This window comes from Passer montanus, unplaced genomic scaffold (genome assembly GCF_014805655.1).
Source record: "Passer montanus isolate IOZ18808 unplaced genomic scaffold, ASM1480565v1 scaffold49, whole genome shotgun sequence".
Taxonomy (NCBI): Eukaryota; Metazoa; Chordata; class Aves; order Passeriformes; family Passeridae; genus Passer; species Passer montanus.
Genome location: NW_024369818.1, coordinates 6,720,599 through 6,739,855, shown reverse-complemented (window position 1 = coordinate 6,739,855; position 19,257 = coordinate 6,720,599). Strand labels below are relative to the sequence as shown.

At 42.3% G+C, this 19,257-nt stretch overlaps 1 protein-coding gene and 1 non-coding gene across 2 annotated transcripts; both read right to left on the bottom strand.

Annotated features, from left to right (window-relative positions):
• Positions 1–8,180: 8,180 nt before the first annotated feature.
• Positions 8,181–18,381, bottom strand: LOC120508730 (protein FAM122A-like). Its single transcript, XM_039722612.1, has 9 exons — positions 18,259–18,381; positions 16,919–16,975; positions 16,502–16,545; positions 16,367–16,421; positions 16,041–16,142; positions 14,726–14,814; positions 14,135–14,199; positions 11,760–11,856; positions 8,181–10,722 (listed from the first exon to the last, which is right to left on the bottom strand). The coding sequence occupies exons 1-9, from the start codon at positions 18,274–18,276 to the stop codon at positions 10,572–10,574; spliced, it is 678 nt and encodes a 225-aa protein (XP_039578546.1). The 5' UTR covers positions 18,277–18,381; the 3' UTR covers positions 8,181–10,571.
• LOC120508782 lies at positions 10,801–10,944 on the bottom strand. Its single transcript, XR_005629085.1, has one exon. It is a non-coding gene; the product is annotated as a small nucleolar RNA U109 (small nucleolar RNA).
• Positions 18,382–19,257: the final 876 nt, after the last annotated feature.

The following is a 19,257-nucleotide window of genomic DNA, read 5'->3' as shown; positions in this document are numbered from 1 at the left end:
CAAGACTCTCTTAAACTGGAGAAAGTCATCCAGGCCTTTTCTTTGGAAGTGCTGCACCCCTCCTGGAGCTCTTTGTGATCTAAGTTGTTTAGAAAGTAAATGAAAGGGAGTGAGCCAGAGAGACAGTAATGGTTATTTCTCCAAGAAGAAAAAGCTTAATTTTACCATGGGGATCTTGCCTTTGCCATGACCTCTCCAACAGCTCACAGGAACACTGGAGGAATTAACCAGCAGTGAGGGCTGGTTCATCTTGCAAATTTGTAAAGAGTTTCTTCTTAGTTCTTAACAGCAATCCTTGATCCTGAAAAAAACCCAACAAACAAACAAACAACCTACCCACCCCAAACTCAAATCAACAGCACCTAATCCTCACCTAGATGCACTCAGCTCTTCCATAGCTTATAGCACCCTCCTTTTTCCATCTAACCAAGACAGAATTAGGGCCTGTGACCTCTTTGGAGACTTGTAACATCTTTGGAGATGAGATGGTAGGTGCATGAAGAGCAGTGAACATTTCACAGGCAGCAGCCCTGGAGGGGCTGGTCCCAGAGAAGATGGGAGGACAGGGAGCAGGATGAGGATTACCAGGCTCAGAACCATTTGTGGTTTGCTCAAGGTTGGGACCTGTGAGCTGACTGGTAAATGAGATCAACAGGATTTTTCCATCTAATCTAAGCAAGCAGTTGGGTTTTATTCAAGTAATTCTTCTAAGGGATAATAATGTCTTATTGTGACTAGAGGGCTTATTACTAGAATGCTGCATTAAATTCAATAATCTGAACTCACCAAACATCATCCCTCTTGTGGAAGCTTCAGCTGTTTGAGAAGGAGCCCCAGAGTTGCGTGATCATCCCTAAAACCTTCTCCCCTAAGTTCCAGCTTTGGAGAACAAGTTGTTCATCATATGCTGAATTCAGCCTTGGAGTAACTCCAGTGAAAACAAAAGGAGTAACAACAGGAATGGATTAGGCCCAATTGCTTTCACATTTCTCCAACTTGAATTTTCAATTCCAATACTGAAGGAGGAGTAAAAAAAACCTGACCCAACTGATGGCACAGAGACAAATACACTCCAAAATGTAAGTCTGCTTTGTGATGTGACCTCGTGCCCTTTGGAAGGTGCACCAAGGAGTTCTTCCCAAAGCCTACCTAGGGAAGCAACTCTGTTATCATCTGGCAGGAGCAATATAAATTCCTGTTTCTGCCACTGTGCAGAAAAAATTGTACCAATTTTTGCACAGAATGGTCAAACCCTGCAGTTTTAGGCTGCTATATTTTGACTACTGACCTTACACATGTCTGAAAAAAAACAGTATCTGCCAAGCTGAGATATAGAGTCATGAGGATCTAATTTAATTTCAGAAAAACATACTGGGGAAGATTAAACAGCGTGTTTTCTGCACCAGCCCCATTTTCCAGAGGGAGCTGTGCTCAGATCAGGAGAGGGCACAGTCTCACCTACAAATTCTCATCTGGCAGATCATCACCTTGGCATCTCTTTGGTTAAACAGAAGTGAACAAGAAGAGAGGAAGTGGGATAAGGACAGAGACAGAGAAGCCCAAGCTCCCTGCTGACTGTGGAGCCTTGCTTTCTTGCAGTGCTTGCTGCATCATTCACTCATTGGCTTTTAAGTTCCTTCTAACTTTGACCTGCTGTTTCCTGCCAGGGCTGATGAGCCACGAGTGCAGAGTCTCTTCCTCTGGGCCAGTTCCTCAGAGCACACTTCCAGTGGCTGCCACATGAAGCTAGCTGAAGAAAAAAATGTTGCTCTTGTTTTCACTGGAGTTATTCCCAGTGAAATTCCCAGGCTATTCCAGTGTGTTATAGAGGGGTAACACAATTATCCAGTGATCAAAGAACTAAACTGCAAGTCAGAACTCCTGGGTTCAATTTCTAACTCATATTCAACCAACACTAACCACATGACCTCTCTGTGCCTCCACACACTCGAGGGTTTCAATAATAATAATGATGACACTCACAGCTACTCCTAAACAAGCAAGAAGTTTATGAAACATCACAGAAGCACAAAACACTGAGGCCAGGTTTGACCCGTGAGCTTCACGAGGTGAGTGCAGAGCTTTGTCCAGCTGACAGGCTGGAAGTGGAGGAGTTCAGCTCAGCTGCTATCTAGCTCAGAAATCACTGCACATTGTTTGCAAACTTATCAGGAGTGACTTGAATTGTGAATTAGCTTCAGCAAGGCAGCTGGCAGGCTGCTGAGGCATACAATGCCTGCTGAATCTGCACTTCCTGCTGGAGACGTGCGAAGGAGAAGGCAAACTATGAAAGAGCAGAGAAACTGCTCCCAGCCCAGTCAAACCTACGTGCAGCACAGGCACAACAGGGCCAGCCACGGCTCCAGGGGCCAAACAAGAATTCCCAGCAGCAGCAGTGCTGACAGCACTCAGCACAGCACAGCACTTGCTGTGGGGGGAGCCCAGAGCCCTTTGGGAAGATCATGATGTTCCCCACCTTGCCCCAGCTCCTTTCCAGACTGGGAAAGGCCACAGAGCTGGAGGGCAGCACTTGGACCATCCCAGCCCACACTGTGACCCTGCAGGCAGCTCTGACACACAGCCCAGAGCTGCTGCTGCCCCGTTTTACACCCTGGTTTTCAGTAAATAACCAAATCTGTGTCCAAAGCAGCAGCAGACACCCAGACCCATTGTGGCCAGCCTTACCTGGGCACCCACCTGGCCAGGGCACAGAGCAGGGCTCCATGGCTGGATGCTCTCCATGCAGGCAGACATCCCTGAGTGCTGCAGGTCACAGAGCTGAAGCTGCTGCACATTCTCCAGCATCCAGGTCTGTGTGTGCCCACTCGGAGGAACAACAGGAAGATTCCTGTGTGCGGTCTGATGGGAACACTGCAGCATCAGCACTTGGGAAAAACCCCAGCTTGTACACTGCAGTCCCCTAAACCCAACCAAAATGTGCCACAGCAGGCTCCTGAAAGGCTCCACGGGCTGGGAAAACAGCCAATGTGCAGTGCACTGCTAGGAAAGCTCTCTTACTGGGAGCTATTCACTCATTTCAGGTTGTCAAGTAAATTTGATTCAAGTCCCCTTTAGCATGGGATTGTGTTATCCTTACAGCCACAGAGAACCTTTTTAAAAATCAGTTTTAAGGTTATTAACGTGAAGAAGTCCAAACCCTCACTCTGGGCCAGTAGTGTTGACTCTGAAAGGGAGAGGTTACCTTGTAAGTGAAAAGGAAGAACACATTAGAAGCTTCCAGCACCAGAAGCTGCAGGGTCAGTGCAGTTCAGAGCACTTCAGGCAGCACCACCAAACCCCGTGCTGCTCTTTGCAAGCCGCCAGACGCCATCCCGTGGCCATCCCGATCCCACGAACTCCCCCAGCCGGTCCGGAGCTCCAGCACGGCCAGGGATGCTCTTTGCTGGCACTGAGGCTCGCTCCTGCCCTTCGTGCTCCGTGTTCTGTGTCGCTGATGAAAAGCAAGGCTGAAAAAGTCCTGCTGCTTCCCCCAAAAGCACGCAGAGAGGCTCAGGCTGGAGGATGTGGCCGGGGCAGGTGGCTGCCTGCATTCAGCTCCGCCGTGACCTTTCTCCTTTAGCTTGAGCCTTGTGCTGGCAGCAAGGACAGCCCCGGTGCTCCGCAGGAAAACACAGGGTGTATGCACCAGCCACGGCCCTTCTGCGGCTGACATTCCTGCCCCTGCTCGCTTTATCTGCTGTCCCTCGTCCCCCCAGCTCCCTCCTGCTCTGCCACAGAGCCCGGAGCCTCTGGAGCGCCCGTGTCCCACTCCTGCCCCCTCCATTCCCGTTATTCCTGCTCTGCCCCCATGCAGGACGCATTTTACAGAAGCTGATCATCCCATGTGCTCCCTTCTCAGCTGAAGACACAAAGCTTTGCTTTTGTTGTCCAAAAACCACAACCACAGCCTTTAAGGCTGATGCAAACACCATGTGAAGGGGGTGGTGGGAGGGAAGCTGTGCAATCCCACAGAAATTCAGCTTCATCCTTCCTGGTTGCCCATCCAGCTCGCCCTACCCATGCTCCATTCATTGCTCAGCTGCTGTGCTTTAACACAGGAGGGGAAAAAAAAAAAAAAAAAGAAAAAAAAAAGAGGAAAAAAAATAAGAAGTGACCAGAAGCAAAAAGAGTCCTCAAAGGCAAATGTTTTCTATTACAGCACTGGTTCTTTCAGGGCCTTTGATGTTGCTTCTCCCACACAGAGCTGTTTCTTTCACAGTCTGTTCTTGCACATGAACAAGATGTTACACGTACTCTACATAGCACATCCTCAACCCTTATTCAAAGCATATTTGTCCCAACTCAGTGTACTTTGTAACATTTTTCAAACCAGTACTCATGCATCATAGACACAGAGACATTTTTATTGTAGCTCCCTCTTTTCGTATTTAATTTTCTTCCAAATTCTTGGAGGTTCTGGTCATAAATAGGGAAGTGTTGACATTAACTAGGATTGAAAGAGAGCTGTTAAGTTCATGGTAGTAGATTAATTTTTCCAGAATTTTAGGGGCTTGTAGATCTTTGTCAGAGGCTAGATCCAACATTTATATTTAGATGCTGGATTAGTTAACTTCCATTGCGTTCTTTCTTTTACTTGGGCCCACAGTTTTTATATCACCTGCTTCTTACCTGCCTATCACAAGCCCTAACTTTTGCATACTGAAAACATTGTTGAGCACACATTGCATTGATAAACGATTACAGTTCTCGTGATAAATTTAAATTGCAAATTATTTGGGGGAAGGAAAATATTTTTGTTCTAGCACAATAGGGTTTTCGTAATCTGTGTTATAAACTATCCAAACACAAGTAATAGCTGGGAGCTTCTGCCAACTTACTCAACTTTGGTGGTAGTTCAAAAGTGGTGCCAGAATGTAAGAGGTTTCATTAGGTCATGGAGGGGTTAAGCTACTCATCTTCTGAAAAAAATAATCTCATGTCATTGTCTCCAAGATTCATTTAACTCATGTTGTCAAATAGGACTTTTGCATAAACTACATTCAAACACGTTGCAGAATCAAAACACTATGTATAATTCTTCCAGAAAATATCACATTAGCTGAAAAATAACCAAAAATACCAAACTCTGTTATACCCCAAGATGAGAGACAGGCAAGAGACCACTGGGAATTTTACCACAGCTATTCAGCGAGATAGGCAAATTGTAATAATTAAGAGTAAATAATAATTGTGTTTGTATGAAAGGTAATAAATTTTATGGCCCTCAGAAATAAGCTAAGGAAATGGGAGAGTTTTTGAACTCTTGTACAGTCTAAGATGATGCTTTTTGGAGAGAGAGAGGAACTGCTTGGCAGCCTGGTGTCACTAACTGGCCTGTTGAATCACAGGGACTGTTACTGCAAACTTAGCAGAGACCAAGAGAGATCTGGCCTGGTTGGTTAGAGATGAACAAAACTTGTGGTCTTTCAGTAATAAAGTCTTACTTTACAGTAGGAAGACTTTGGAGGTGGAAGCACATTGGGTTTTGTTGCTGCTACTAAAAATATGCTCAAAAGACTATTGCCTCTGTTTAGAAAAAGAGCCTGGTATCAAACCAGCCAAATTGGTTCACTAAAAATAGGCATTTCTTTTTTCTGTGTTTTCAGGTCTCATTTCTTTTAAACCCCCACAATCTTTTGTGTTCATCCAAGCTAACATGCATTGTTTGTTAATAGCAAGAACCCACCTCCTCCCCATCTCCAAACTTCATAATGCAAGAACAACAAACCAAATTGCTCCAGGTTTAAAAAGAAAATGCTGGCCCTGGCATGATAATCAGAGGCAAGACTCAAACCAAAGGGCTTTAAGATCTAAGAGCAAGTAATAAAAAGCAGCTTGAATGCAAAAAGGGTTTGGATTGAAACAAGAGACTTCCACCAAGTGCCCAGTCCACTCTGAAGGGATAAAGGATAGCCTGGGGCTGCAGGGACCCTTTGCAGTGGCTTCTGTGCCTTTGCATTTGTAGGAGCAGCAGCCCTGTCCCTGCAGCAGGAAGCAAACCCAGCTGCCAGCCTTAAACCAGCTCTGCAACAAAAGTACTGCCTCAGAAAACAGACTTGCCCTAAAAAAAATCTACTTCTGATTTTAGCTTGATGGCAAAGATCCTTGTTGGGAATGAGATAACCAGCCCTTAAGGAAACCCAAACACCAAACCCCTGCCCTCCCCACAACCTGCTGAGAGAATGCTACTCCAGTTCTGATGGGCAAGCACAGCTCCCTCTTTCTGGAGTGGATTAAGCAAAACAGCCCTAGACTTGCCTACAAAGAGCCTTTTCCTCTAAGTCTGATCAGGGCAGACTCCCATGAAAAGTCTCAGTTTTCTGAAAAATGTATTTTTCCTTTGAAAATTATCTGGGTAAGATTAACTCAAGGATAAAACTCTTAACTGATCATTAAGGGAGCACATCACTACTTCCTTCTCACTGGGTCTTCTGGTACCTCCAGTGACCCATCTCACTCTGAATTTGCTAAGGATTAATTAACAAGCCTCAAGAGAGACTAAAATATTCAATGATAGGCAAAGATCTTCCCATCTCCTATGGACAGCTGCCATTCAGGCAATAGCCTTGGAATACGAGGGGCAGTTTGTATAGGTCCAAAAATATTCCTTGGCCTTTACTCCAAAAAAAAAAAAAGCAAATTCAACAGGACTATGACTTCATTAAATTCTTGAACTCATGTTAATGCAAAGCTTTTTTATTATGAAGTTACCAAGAAAATTATATGCTGATGAAATTCCTTCCAGGAAAAACAAGTTCTCATCTTTGTTGTGACACAATGTATTAGCAGGGTCTACAGATAAGAATGTGAATATTTGCACAAAATCATTTCCCTGGGCCAGTCTATTGTGTTTGTGCACCAGGACCTCAGTTCCAAATCTGCCTGAGCCTGCTCAAGTTCCACCTCTGCAAACAGCCCCCAACATGGACCTGCCTGGAGAAACATGCCAAGCTAAAGCCTTACATTTAAAATGTTTTTAGCATTTAGAATTGTTAAAATGAGTTCTCTATTTTTATCATGACTTACAAAATAATTTTTAAAAAATCCCACTCCAGTGTTTTTATGCAGTATAGAGTTCCTTGAGCCTTTCAAGAATGATTTTTCCAATAAAGTCTGCAGGACTCAGATTTACATCCTCACCCACTGACAGTTTAATTACTTCCATTGTAGGAGAAAGTATTTAATCACATACAGTCAGAAAAACAGCCCCTTAAATACAGGCTTTTGGGCCCATGATCCCCCAATTTGAAATTCAATGAAGGAGAATGAAACATGCACACTGTGATCCATTTCCTGATGCAGAACACTTGATATTATCAAAACATACAGAGTTCCACAGCTGACACACACATTTTTCTAACCCATTGGTAAAATCCTTCCAGCATTTTAAGCCCATGAAATGAGGATTCAGAGTGCTCTGGATATGATTTAAAGGCAGGGCTGGTCAATGAGCTGTGCAAAGACCATTGCTGTAATGCTGTGCTAATTAACATATTAAAATTAGTCCATCTAAAATGCTGCTTGAATTACACAGGTATTTTAACTTGGTTCTCAACTATTACAACATTAAAGGTAACTCATCACTGTGAGTCTCAGCAGAAGTTATGCACTGATGATCCCTTTTAAAAAGAAGGAAGTGGGGGAAAGGCAGGAATTCTCAGACACTCATCATGGCAATTCAGCAGCCATGAGTCTGGTGAAGTCATAAAAAAAAATTTAAATGTCAATAGTTATACATTAAAGCTGACTACCAGCACCACCTCCCTTCTTTCCCAACTGGTGTCCCATTCCCTCAGACAAGGCAGGTAACAAATCCAGAAATGCAACTTTCAAAAGTCAGTTTTAGAGTATGCTGCAGTATCAATGAACCCTCCAAGCAGTGGCAACTCAAACGCAGTGAACTGCTCTTTCCCAACTGGTGTCCCATTCCCTCAGACAAGGCAGGTAACAAATCCAGAAATGCAATTTTTAAAAGTCAGTTTTAGAGTATGCTGCAATGAACCCTCTAAGCAGTGGCAACTCAAATGCAGTGAACTGAAAGAATCAATAATCAGCAAATCAGAATGGTTTCAAAACTTGGTTTCAAAATGAACAAGTTGTGCTGGGAGTGTGAAAGAGAACCTGGGCCTGTTGCACAGCGACATCCATTGGCTCTGAAACAACAGACACAGCGAGTGTGGGCATTACGGATATATTTTATAAAAGAGCAAAGTCTTTCACAAGACCTTCCAAGAGTGGGGAACAGCCAGAACACTACAAAACACTGCTGGTAACAGAGTGACTGTTTGTGCGCTCGCTTTATGCAGCTTACATTCGAATGTTTACAGAGGCCAGCACCCACATAGGACTCTCCACTAACAAATCTGGAATACATCAATTGTACAGGTAAATCAGCCAAAATGAAGCAATAGCTATGCTCTTCTCAGGTTTAAGAAAGCATGCAATAGGTTTTCCCCTCCTGCCACCCCTCGGATTCCACATCACAGTACCAGTGAAAGCACGGTAGAAGGGAAGGAGGGCACAGGTAAGGGCTTGGATTTTATCACAGACTCTTTATCAATATTTTGCAAATGGAAAAGCAGCCTTCTGTAAGCACCAAGAAGGCAGAGAAGATACAGGCATTAATAAAAAAATAATTAAGCGACTTAAGACATCGAAAATTCAAGAAATAGCACTGTGCATACACAAACAAAATGAACATTCAATACTGTAGAGCTCATTTAAAAATGGCACCAATGGACAATATTTTACAATATGCACATTTATTTGAAGTGGGGAACTAATGTTCCACAGGTGGAAATGATCATACAAATAATAGTGCCACTGTTGGCCCATTCTGGTACTTCTTACAATTTAATGGAAACACTTTTAAAAATAATCTGGTATGTACATGTCTCCTGGATACCCAACGGCTTCTTCAGAACAGAAAAAACTACAGTTCTCCCCCTCCCTTTTAGCCAGACAGTATTGCCAGAGATTGTGCTCACATCTAAAGCACATAATCTTACTTTAAATTCAGTGCTATTTTCTTTCAGAAAGATCACAAGTTGTACTTTTAGGTAACAAAAGCATTTATGTTACAAACATTCAAAAATGGAAGCTTATGATTCTGGCAGACAATGTTGCGTATTAAATACAAACCAGCCAGCAATTACTGAACATAAAAAACTTATTCAATCATAAAAAAATACTATAATTCATCACCACAGACTTTTTACAGAGTTATAAATAATAAATAGCATAACACAGTAGATTACAAACGGATTTATTTTGCCCCGTTATAGTCTTTAAAAAGTAAAATATCTGTTCCTACCTCAGACTGACCAAGGTACTGTATCAAGACTACTCATAGCTCAAAGGGAACTCCTTCACCAAGCAATTTGCAGAGCTTGAATCCAATCCAAAGCCTTTCCTTAGGAATCCAACATTTGCTGAGCTGTTTGCTCTGCTCATGACCAAGAAAGGGACAAACTGTGCCCCGAGCAGCTGCCAAGGGTCTCACCTTGGCTGCCCCTCAGAGCTGGGGCTGCCCCAGCACCTCCACACCTCAGAAAGGAACACAAAGGGAAGCAGCACCCCCGACAGATTTGGGTAAGCACTCTATAAACAAGCTGTACACAAAGGACTTTCCCCACCCACCCCTCTGGTTTACATTCCATAATTTTGTAACAATGTCCCCTAAGGCACAAAAATACTTATGACCTCAATGCCACAGGAGACATCGATGGTGCCATACATGGTTCTCCTACACAGTAGTTTAATTAACTTAGTTATCTGCACTGTATGTCTTCAATAGAGGTGTGGATTAATTTTTCCTGGCCAAATCTTGCTGAATAATGACCTTATTTCATACAATCTGTAGGACAAATGTTCTGGGAAGAGAACTATGCAGCTCATTTAATTGTTTGCAGAGTATTATTATTTCTTCACTGATGGCAAAAGTGACAGTCATCAGTTATTTTGCTGTGGGGTTTTTAGTTTAATGTAATAGAGTGAGATTTCCACACTCAATGTGGTCTTCTGTAAATGAATTCATAAAAATGACTAGCAGCACTAAGGAAATAAAATATTTTTTTCTCCCTTCCATAAAGGAATCTGAGGCTAGTGACTGAAAAAAAAAAAAAAAGCAAGAGTAATTTTACTCAATAATAGAAGTGCCAGAGAATAAATTAGTATTTTTAAATCCTTCCAAACCAAGTTATTTCCCTAGACATAGCGACCATGATAATGATAGAAGTACATTCCTAAAAATTGCAACACTAATAGGTAGATACCTATTCCTGGAATCAAAAAGTGTATGCAAGTTCCTGAAAGCAAAAGTTAGTATAATATCAGCAGACATCTTGTTTAAAAAATAAATTCGCAAAACCAGACATTAATATGGTCTACAATGTCCATTAAATGGATAAATTAAAAAAAAATCACTGGAAAGTAGCCAAAGATTACAGTAACAACAATTTTTCCTTTTAATAAACCTCATACGAATGGTTCAAGGATCAGAGTTCATTTCTCTGTACAAGTGTACAGGAAGGGGACAGCACAGCCAGACACTGACTCAGGACTTGGTAAAGTCACTTGGGTGAGAAGTCATCCATCAGAATGAAGGAGGAGCAGGAGTTGGAGCACGTCACTGGAGACTCTGTGGTGATGCTGCCTTTAGTCAGGGAATCAGAGGAAGAGCCAACGCTGCTGCTGCTCCCGTCGAGAATATCCGAGGACAGGCTGGGGAAAGGGAAAAGGTCCTTTAGGGCAGGGGCACGAGGCTCTGGACAAAGCTGACGTGCTTCCCCCTTGGACAGGACTTGTAGGAGACCTATACTACCACTCAGTCTTTACTGCAAGACTGGCAGCCCTGAAAACTCCTTGTTTTCTGTAGCATGTTAGAGATATTCATGCTCCTCATGGGGACGAGGAGCAGAATTATTGGGATTTTTTAACATGCAGAATAAATGATGAAGGTGATTTTAACCAGACGCAGAAAGGAGGTGACAAAGCTTATAGTAAAGGAAAAATAATAAATTAATCAGCAACGCAGCAAAGATGTCATTAATTAGCTGGTATGCTCTTTAACATAGCACTACTCAAAGCAAGATTGAGACCTATTTTTCTCACAGAATTCCTGTATTTGGATTTTGAGGTCTAGATAGAATATCCCAGAGGGCACATAAATTGATGCTTTTCCAATTTAGGGGGAAGCAACATGGAAAAAACCATCTAGGCAAGTCTGATGAAAAAAACCATCTAGGCATCTTTCAAGTCTGTAGGTGAACTGAAATTACAGTAATAACAGCTGATATTTTTGAATACTTAGTATCTGACTCAACACAATAAAACCCTTGGCATTTTATGATTATAATAAAGAAAGAGAAGTCTAAAGATCATGAACTTAGGGACTAGAACAATTAAGTACCCTCACACCTCCAAGTATTCAGTGAAGTGCTATAGAACTATATTACCAGTGCCTACAACATATTGTAACAATGAACCAAAGTAACTTTGTTTATGAACCAACAGGGATTTGTAACAATTATATTCTGTGTAAATGCTTTGATACCCAAAATCTGGGCTAGAGTCTGTTCAAGAACTGATCAAAGGAGAATGACCATTGTCACAGGACACTACCACAGGACAGCTTCCATTAATACACATCCACAAGATACACACAAAGTACTTTTTTCCTGGGGAAAAAAAAAAATAGAAAGCTTGTGATAAATGCACATTCCCTGTTTTGGCATTTCAGGGCACATGAAATATTTTACCATGAACTGAGATCTGTCAGATGTGTAACATCTGGAGAAAGCATGTTGGTTGTTCCTTGGAAAAGTCTCTTTGGCTGACTTTCAGTTTCCATTTCACCTAAAGAAAACAGTGCAAATAATCAAAGTCACTTGAGTCTCTGCAATATCCATTTAATATTTGTCTGCTGTAAAAGAGAGGTTTGACCTACAACACTCCAAGGCTGCATTTGTAACACCAATTCTCTAATTCAGCCAACCAAGGCTAAGACATCAATTTGATGACAGCTCTTGTTAGACCATCCAGTCCATCCTTAGCTAAAACTTCAGCAGCATCTGAGGGGCTACAATGATCTCAAAGACATAAAACTTGCTACTTGTACTGCAATCTGACAAAATAACCTAAAGCAAACTAATTACCATGAATTAATTTTAAGTAAACAGCTGGTAACTGATTTAAGAGAGGTAAGTGATTTAAGTCAAAATATGAAGTTTAAAATTGTTCGTGATTATGAAAGTAAGAATGACAGCTGGGTTCAGTTTCACCCTCCCCTGTACAATGAATTCTGATGCATGGGTACATTTTTACAGGGAAGCTGGATGGAATAAATCTGCCATGTGGGAGCACTTCCACTTAGTCATCATGGATCAGACTATCTTTGTACCTGTAACCATCTAGAGACATTAACAGATTAAATATGATGGGGAGAATTCAGGTAATCTGTTTAGTATAATCTCCAGTGAGAATGAGCTGGCTCACTAATAGCTGCTTGACACACGTTTGAAAATATCATGAACTTGAAAATAAATTGAAAAAACCCAAACCCTCTCACCTACAGTATATTTTCATTTTTACTTTGGGAAAAAAAAGCATGAAATGGTAACAAATTTTCTGGCTTTCACCTACACTTTGCAGTAGTTGCAGAGTCAGCTCAAAAACTTGACAGAAGCTGAACATTGTACCAAACCACTCTATACATTCTGCAACAGAATCACACTGCTACATTTTATAGAACACTGGTAACTTCTAAAAGTTTAATTTCCTTCAGCCCACAGGGATACATTCCTATCTTAAGGCAGGGAATAATTGGTTCTAGCAAGCAGAATGGGCAAAAAACATTTATAAAATATTTGGTCTTGCAGAAAAATGAACAAAACACCAACTTAGGTAACACTTCTGCCCCTTAAATTTCACAGAGACAAATCTGCACTGATACAATACATTGCAGAGTCCACCAGTATAAATCCCCTATGGCAGTGAAAACTCTTCAGTTCATGGCTTTCTTTCTACTGTAAATCTATGGCTGAAATCCAGAAAAAATGAGGACCACATACTTAGAAAAAGAAAGTAAGTTAATTTACAAGGATTAGATGTTTCAAAATTAAGCAGCATTTTGAAAATTCCTTGATATTTCAAGTAAGAAAAGGAAAACTCACATCTCCACTTCGTAAAAGATGCTCCATGGGAGCCACATGGATTTGGTGAGGAAAGGCCTTGTCTCTCTACCTGCACTGCTTTTACAATTTGTATAAAGTGTAAGTGTGGATATTTACTCCTTACTGATCATTTAGCTTAATAAATTTTGTTCAAGAAAATTAAAGCCAAGATAGAACTAACACCTATGAGAAAACTTGTCTCTCTCCTCTGTCAAGTCAGTAGCAGTTAAGACAGTGTTCTTTATCTGACAGGACAAGCAGTACTAAAAAAAAAGCAAAACAAAACCAGTAACTTTTCTCAAAGCCTAAATGTAAGTCTTGTACATTAAAAGGACATTTTTGGTGCAGTTAAGAATGCCTAAGTTAAAAAAAAAAAAAAAAAAAAAAAAAAAAAAAAAAAAAAAAAAAACAGAAAGGATAAGCACAGCTAAAGGCACACTAAGAATATCTCATTTTTTACAGTTCTATTGTGGAGATTTGTTTGAGGATGTTACTTGAAAATCTCCAACATGGAACAGTTCCAGGAAAGAATGCATTTTCCCCCTTCAGGAGGAGAGGGCACTGATCTATTCCATTTCTCTAAACACTCACCTTCTGAACTTTCAGAGTGAAAACAAACATTCAGTACTAAGTTTAGAAGATACTGCATGATAAGCAACATTCCTAAGATGATCTGAAGGGTGTGCACTGTTCAGTGGTACTTGGAGGAATGTTATGAACATTTGCAAGCTCTGACATTTAATTTGATGTATAACAAAGTTTGCCTCTGTCAAGCAGTAGCTGTTTTTTAAATTTTTCATTCCTGTGTTTTGGATTAGCTACTTTACATTGTATTTTTGAGTTATGCCTGGCAAATTCCAGTTCACTGTGGATACAAGTACATTATATTTACAGGATAACAAAATATTTCCCAGCTAGGAAACTACATCCATATAGACATCTGGTAAGGTAAATACACATACCTTTTCTTTTAATGGGGCCAAGAACACTGGGCCTGATACAGTTGATTGGACTTTGACTCCTCCTGCTGAAGAGAGAATACTGAGAGTCAGGCCTGTAAAGGTTCCAATTTGCATCAAATCAACACAACCACAGCATATGAAGCATTCTTCAAAGCTATTCCTGCACAACTGGGATTCTTATGGAATCTAAATACATAAATAACAAATAAGGGCTGCCTATTAGAGCAGATTATCTGCCACAAAAAGTTGTAGAAGATTTTCTAAGGTTTTCTCCTTCCCTTAGTGAATCACATCCTCATTTCAATCCTTCTCTAAATTTTGCAGTGTATTTATATAAAAGTAATCTGCTGACAAAGTTAATTTGAAATACCTGAGGACTTTCCCTTTACCAAGTTCACTTTAAAGTTGACACATGCTTTGTAAAAGCACACACATAAAGCTGCCATTGGTAAAAGTTGAACTTTTACAGCATTTTATGTGGCAGTTCTTTGGCAGTTGTAAAACTGAAGTCTCTTTTAATGCCTTAACATCAACTTGAATTAATCTTTGTCTTAAATTCCAGTGTTAGCATGACAGACACTCATTGCTTACTTGCAGAATCGCCTTGTTGGACTGGGAATAGGGCTTGGGGGTAATCCATTACTGCTCACAAACATCTGCAATGATGGTGAAAAACATTGCTGCAGGAAGAAAGTTCAAATGAAGACAGTTTAGAATTTCCTTTAAAATGCTCAGATGTTACACTCCACCCTCCAAAACAAACATCCCCCCTTCTATTCCCTTTTTATTCTTAAAGAAAAGCTAGCAACAGATTATGCAGATTATCAAATATAATCTTACAAGTATTAGAATTTAACTTAAAAAACATACTGGCCCATGCAATTCTGCTCAGATAAAGCTAAAATTGAAACCTACAAGAGAAGTAAAATTGAAATAGACACTGTTCTCTAAATAAGAGAATTGTTTCTGTTCTTTGTTACATTTAGAAACAGCAGTACAGTACTCAGGACTTATTTCTTTCAAGGGGCTTTTTAAATAAACAAGCTGAGTTTACTTAAAATACATCTGACCTGAAAACTGACAATATTCCAGAGTAAAATACAATATTTAGCTCTGTGATTCTCATGGCTTAGCCCATGAATGCTTCTAGATAACACAAAAATCTTTCTGTCAAGTTATCTGCTAGTGCTTTACAGTGAGAATTCCAAAGGTGCAGAACCAGCTGCAGCACCAGTGTTTTCCCAGGAACACATTCACCAGCACTCACAGGCACCAGTCTGGAAGGAGCCCACAGACTGCTCCTTTTTTGTACAAAAGCAGAATCACACAAGAGGGTGCAAACAAGGTCAAGCAGCTCATCTTCAAACCCAGGTGCCAGCTTCTCTCTGCTACACTGCAGTTTTCCAACCCTCACTGGAAAAGCAGTTTATCTCACATCCAGCTCCTTCTCTGGCATCTGCCACCAGTTTTCAGTACAAGTTCAACACACCCAAGTCCTTCTTCAGAGATAACGTATTTTCATCTCTTACCATACAGATCTGCAGTCTAATTTTGGTGTTTCTTCCCCAAAATCCCCCCACTTCTGCACCTGGAGATGCTGTCTGTGACTATTTTCATGACCTCTTCCAGCCTCCCTAGAACCCCAACCCACCCAACACTGCACAAACAGCAGTAACTGAAAACATCCAGTGTTTCACTGCTTAAACTCTGCAGGCTCCCATATGGCAACCTTTTGATTCTAAGAAACCAACAAAATATGGATTTGGCTTTTTTGGTGCTTGTTTGATTGTGTTGTTCAGGTTTTTTTTTTAATTATGGAACAATTTGTGAAGTTACAGATCTTGACAGCTTAGCTTGGTCCACAATTCTGAAATATTGTCTCAGCCTGGTATTTCACTTATCCTACCTTTCCTATTCCTCTTGTAGGTGAAGGTGCAGGTGAAACTGGAACGAAGTCTATTCTCTTTGGGGAAAAAGATTTCTCAGACTTGTCCAAGTCATTGTCGCTCTGTGAATACAAGGTTCAGATTTAACACTGCACACGACATTACCCTGAAACCCAAGGCACAACCTTCTAATGGAAAGTCATTGGGTCAAATGCACAAAGTAGCTAAAGCAGATGGGCTTAAATTCTTCTTAAATTATTTTCACAGTTAATTCCTCTCTTTCCCTTAAATTTATCATTTGAGTGTAAAAGTGGAATTAAATAGGAAACATCTATAAAAAGATTACCAGGCTCAAGCTTTCCTCCCATGACTGGCTTATCTGCATTGCTGTCTGCACTTCCCTAGAATACAAAAAACCCCATCAGTAGCTACAAAGAGGATAACTCTGGCTATTTTATCACCTTCTTTCAATAACACTCACCTTTCATGTGCTGCTTCTCTGTTCATTAAATCCACTCCTTCCTCCTGCAAGAGATAAATGTCATAAGTTTTCCCATAACATTTCATTCATCACAGGTACTTGAAATAACACTTTTGATTCCATTATTTGCCATCAGGATTGAAATATGAACAGCAGAACCACTACACAGAAAGACAGGACAGCCACCAGTCCAGCTCATTGCTTCTCTTAAATGAAATATTTCTAAAATGCAAGGTAGCTTAAACACAACAATAAGCCTTGCAAGGCCTCTTCCTTGTTGAAATTAACTCTTAAGAAATATTCAGTTTTCATTAGTACTTGAAATAGGAGGAAAGAAACCCTCACTGTGCAAGTACTTCAGTATCATAGAGTACTTTTCATTCTGATACTGAATACACAGATAAAAAATCTACTCACCCTTCTGATCTGATGAAGTCGGCTGCTAGGAATACGAATAGGAGATGATGACAAAAACTGGGAAAAAAAAGTGACAGCCACAATGATTAAATCACACACAACTGCTTGCACACACACCATTTACCATCAACTGCATTCTTAGGGAGTTCAAAATGAGCTGCACAACTACACGTGGATGACTCAATGTTGCAAAAAAGCAAACACTGACCTTCAAGAGAAAAGACTTGTTTTACCACTCACAAATTCCTTCTATCACTCAGCAAGTGGCACAGATCTGACTTGCAGGCAGACACTGCTCAGCATCTCAAGCACACAAACAGCTACAGATGCCATTCAGGCAAGGGAGATGCTACAAATGAAACTGTGATTGTTGCACAATTCCCCACTGCCCAGGAGATGACAAACTCCTGCAGACACCCTACTCAACCTGCTGGCTATTGTAAAGGAGGAATCTCAGTGCTTCAGCTCAGTCCTGAACAACACTCCCTAAAGCTTAATTTCTGCAAGTTTTCAGTTCTGTGCAATTTTATGTATCTAATTTCTCTGGAACTCCAACCCCACATAAAAATGGGCCAACAGTTCCCGCCCAGGAGGGGATGAGTCCAGTGTCACACCTACTGACGTGCTCCAAAAGTCTGCATTATTAAGAAGTCTCACAACAGAAGACTTTGAATTAAAAATCCCTGACACCTTTCCTGAACAGAAGACATAGAGGAAACTTATGTCAGGAATTTAAGGTTTTGAGAAAAGCAATGTTTAATCTTCACTATCCTCAGACAAGACAGAAAAATTTCAGTGGAAGGAGCACATAAACCCCTCACCTGACAAGGAGAGGGTAGGAAAAAAGAAATGCAACATCTTTGGAAAGTTAAACAACTGCAGTAGTGTACACTACCAGACTTATAACAGAGGGCAACAAATAAATTCCCCTTCTTCCAGTGATTTTCTGAGGTCCAGTGTTCTGCCTTTGCGAAAAGAGCTCCATGTCAAACAGGTCAACAAAGAACTGTGACACTGTCCATTTTCAGAACTAAAACACCCTTTCAAGACACTTAATTCTGATAGCATTCCACTCTTCTAACACAGGCTTAAATTAACTTTAAAACTGGACTTAATATGGGGAGTCACATAAAACACCAGCCACTCTTGTCTTCTTGGGGACAGTCAACACACCAGTATTATTGCATTACATGTTGCAGTTAGAGGTGAAAAAAATGCTTATTCTGCAGCTTGGAAGCTTGCTAGGATACTTAGTGCAAATAAAAATCAAGCTTAACTTCATTTCTCTGCTCCAATTATTCCCTGTTGTGTGCAAACATGGCATGCTTAAGATTCCTCACCATTCCATGGCGGCTCATAACTGTTGTGCTGTTCCTGCGAGTCCGCAACACGTAAGGCTGAAACACCTGGGAGTTGTCACTGCAGGGGGAGAAAACAAAGTTTGGTGAACAGCTTTTGTGGGTGCGCTTTACTTAAAGCTCCGCAGCGCTGCGACACGCGCTGCAGCCTCCAGAGCGCTGAAAGCATCATTTTATTTGAAGGGGAGCACTGCCGGGAGCCGAGGGGGACGGGGGGCACTGGCGGCCCCGCGGGACACGGGACACGATGCACAGGCCGCAGAGGGAGCGCCGGGCCGGGCCGGGTCCCGGGCACCCCGGGGCTCGATGAGCGGAGGCCCCACCGCGCTCCGCGCCCGCCGCCGCGCACTGCGCCTGCGCGGGGATCGGGGCGCAGGCACCGCCGCCCGCCCCGCACGGCGCATGCGCGATAGCTCCGCACCCCGGCACTGCTTCGCCGGCGGGAGAGCTCCCGACAACGCCCGGGGCCGGTGCGGGCGCTGATTGGCTGCGGGAGGAGCGCGTGTGTGTTTGAAACGCCGCAACGGTCGCTAGGACGCGCGCGCCGCGGGGGCGTGGCCTTGCCGTGACCTGGAGGAGGATCCGGGTTCGAGTCCCACCCCGGCACAAACCCGGCGCCTGTTTCCCGTCTCAGGGGGGAAAAGATCTTACAACCTCCTTCAAAACTAGGCCCTCTCCGGCCTGAGCCGGGAGGAGCGCGTGTGTGTTTGAAACGCCGCAACGGTCGCTAGGACGCGCGCGCCGCGGGGGCGTGGCCTTGCCGTGACCTGGAGGAGGATCCGGGTTCGAGTCCCACCCCGGCACAAACCCGGCGCCTGTTTCCCGTCTCGGGGGGGAAAGCTCTTACAACCTCCTTCAAAAGTAGGCCCTCTCCGGCCTGAAACCCGCAGGCTCTCCCAGTGTTCTCCCCAGCCTTCCCTAGCTGCCGAAACACCTACCAGGGCTTCGGTTGCAATGAGAGTGGGCTGGGCTTTCAGAAAT

Bases quoted from the DNA above. Each gene is read 5' to 3' on its own strand.
- LOC120508730 (XM_039722612.1), bottom strand. The intron at 16,546-16,918 runs GTGAGTAGATTT...TATCTCTTGCAG, and splicing joins GACTTCATCAGATCAGAAGG to GAGGAAGGAGTGGATTTAAT. The intron at 16,143-16,366 runs GTAATCTTTTTA...TTGTATTCACAG, and splicing joins GGGAGGAAAGCTTGAGCCTG to AGCGACAATGACTTGGACAA.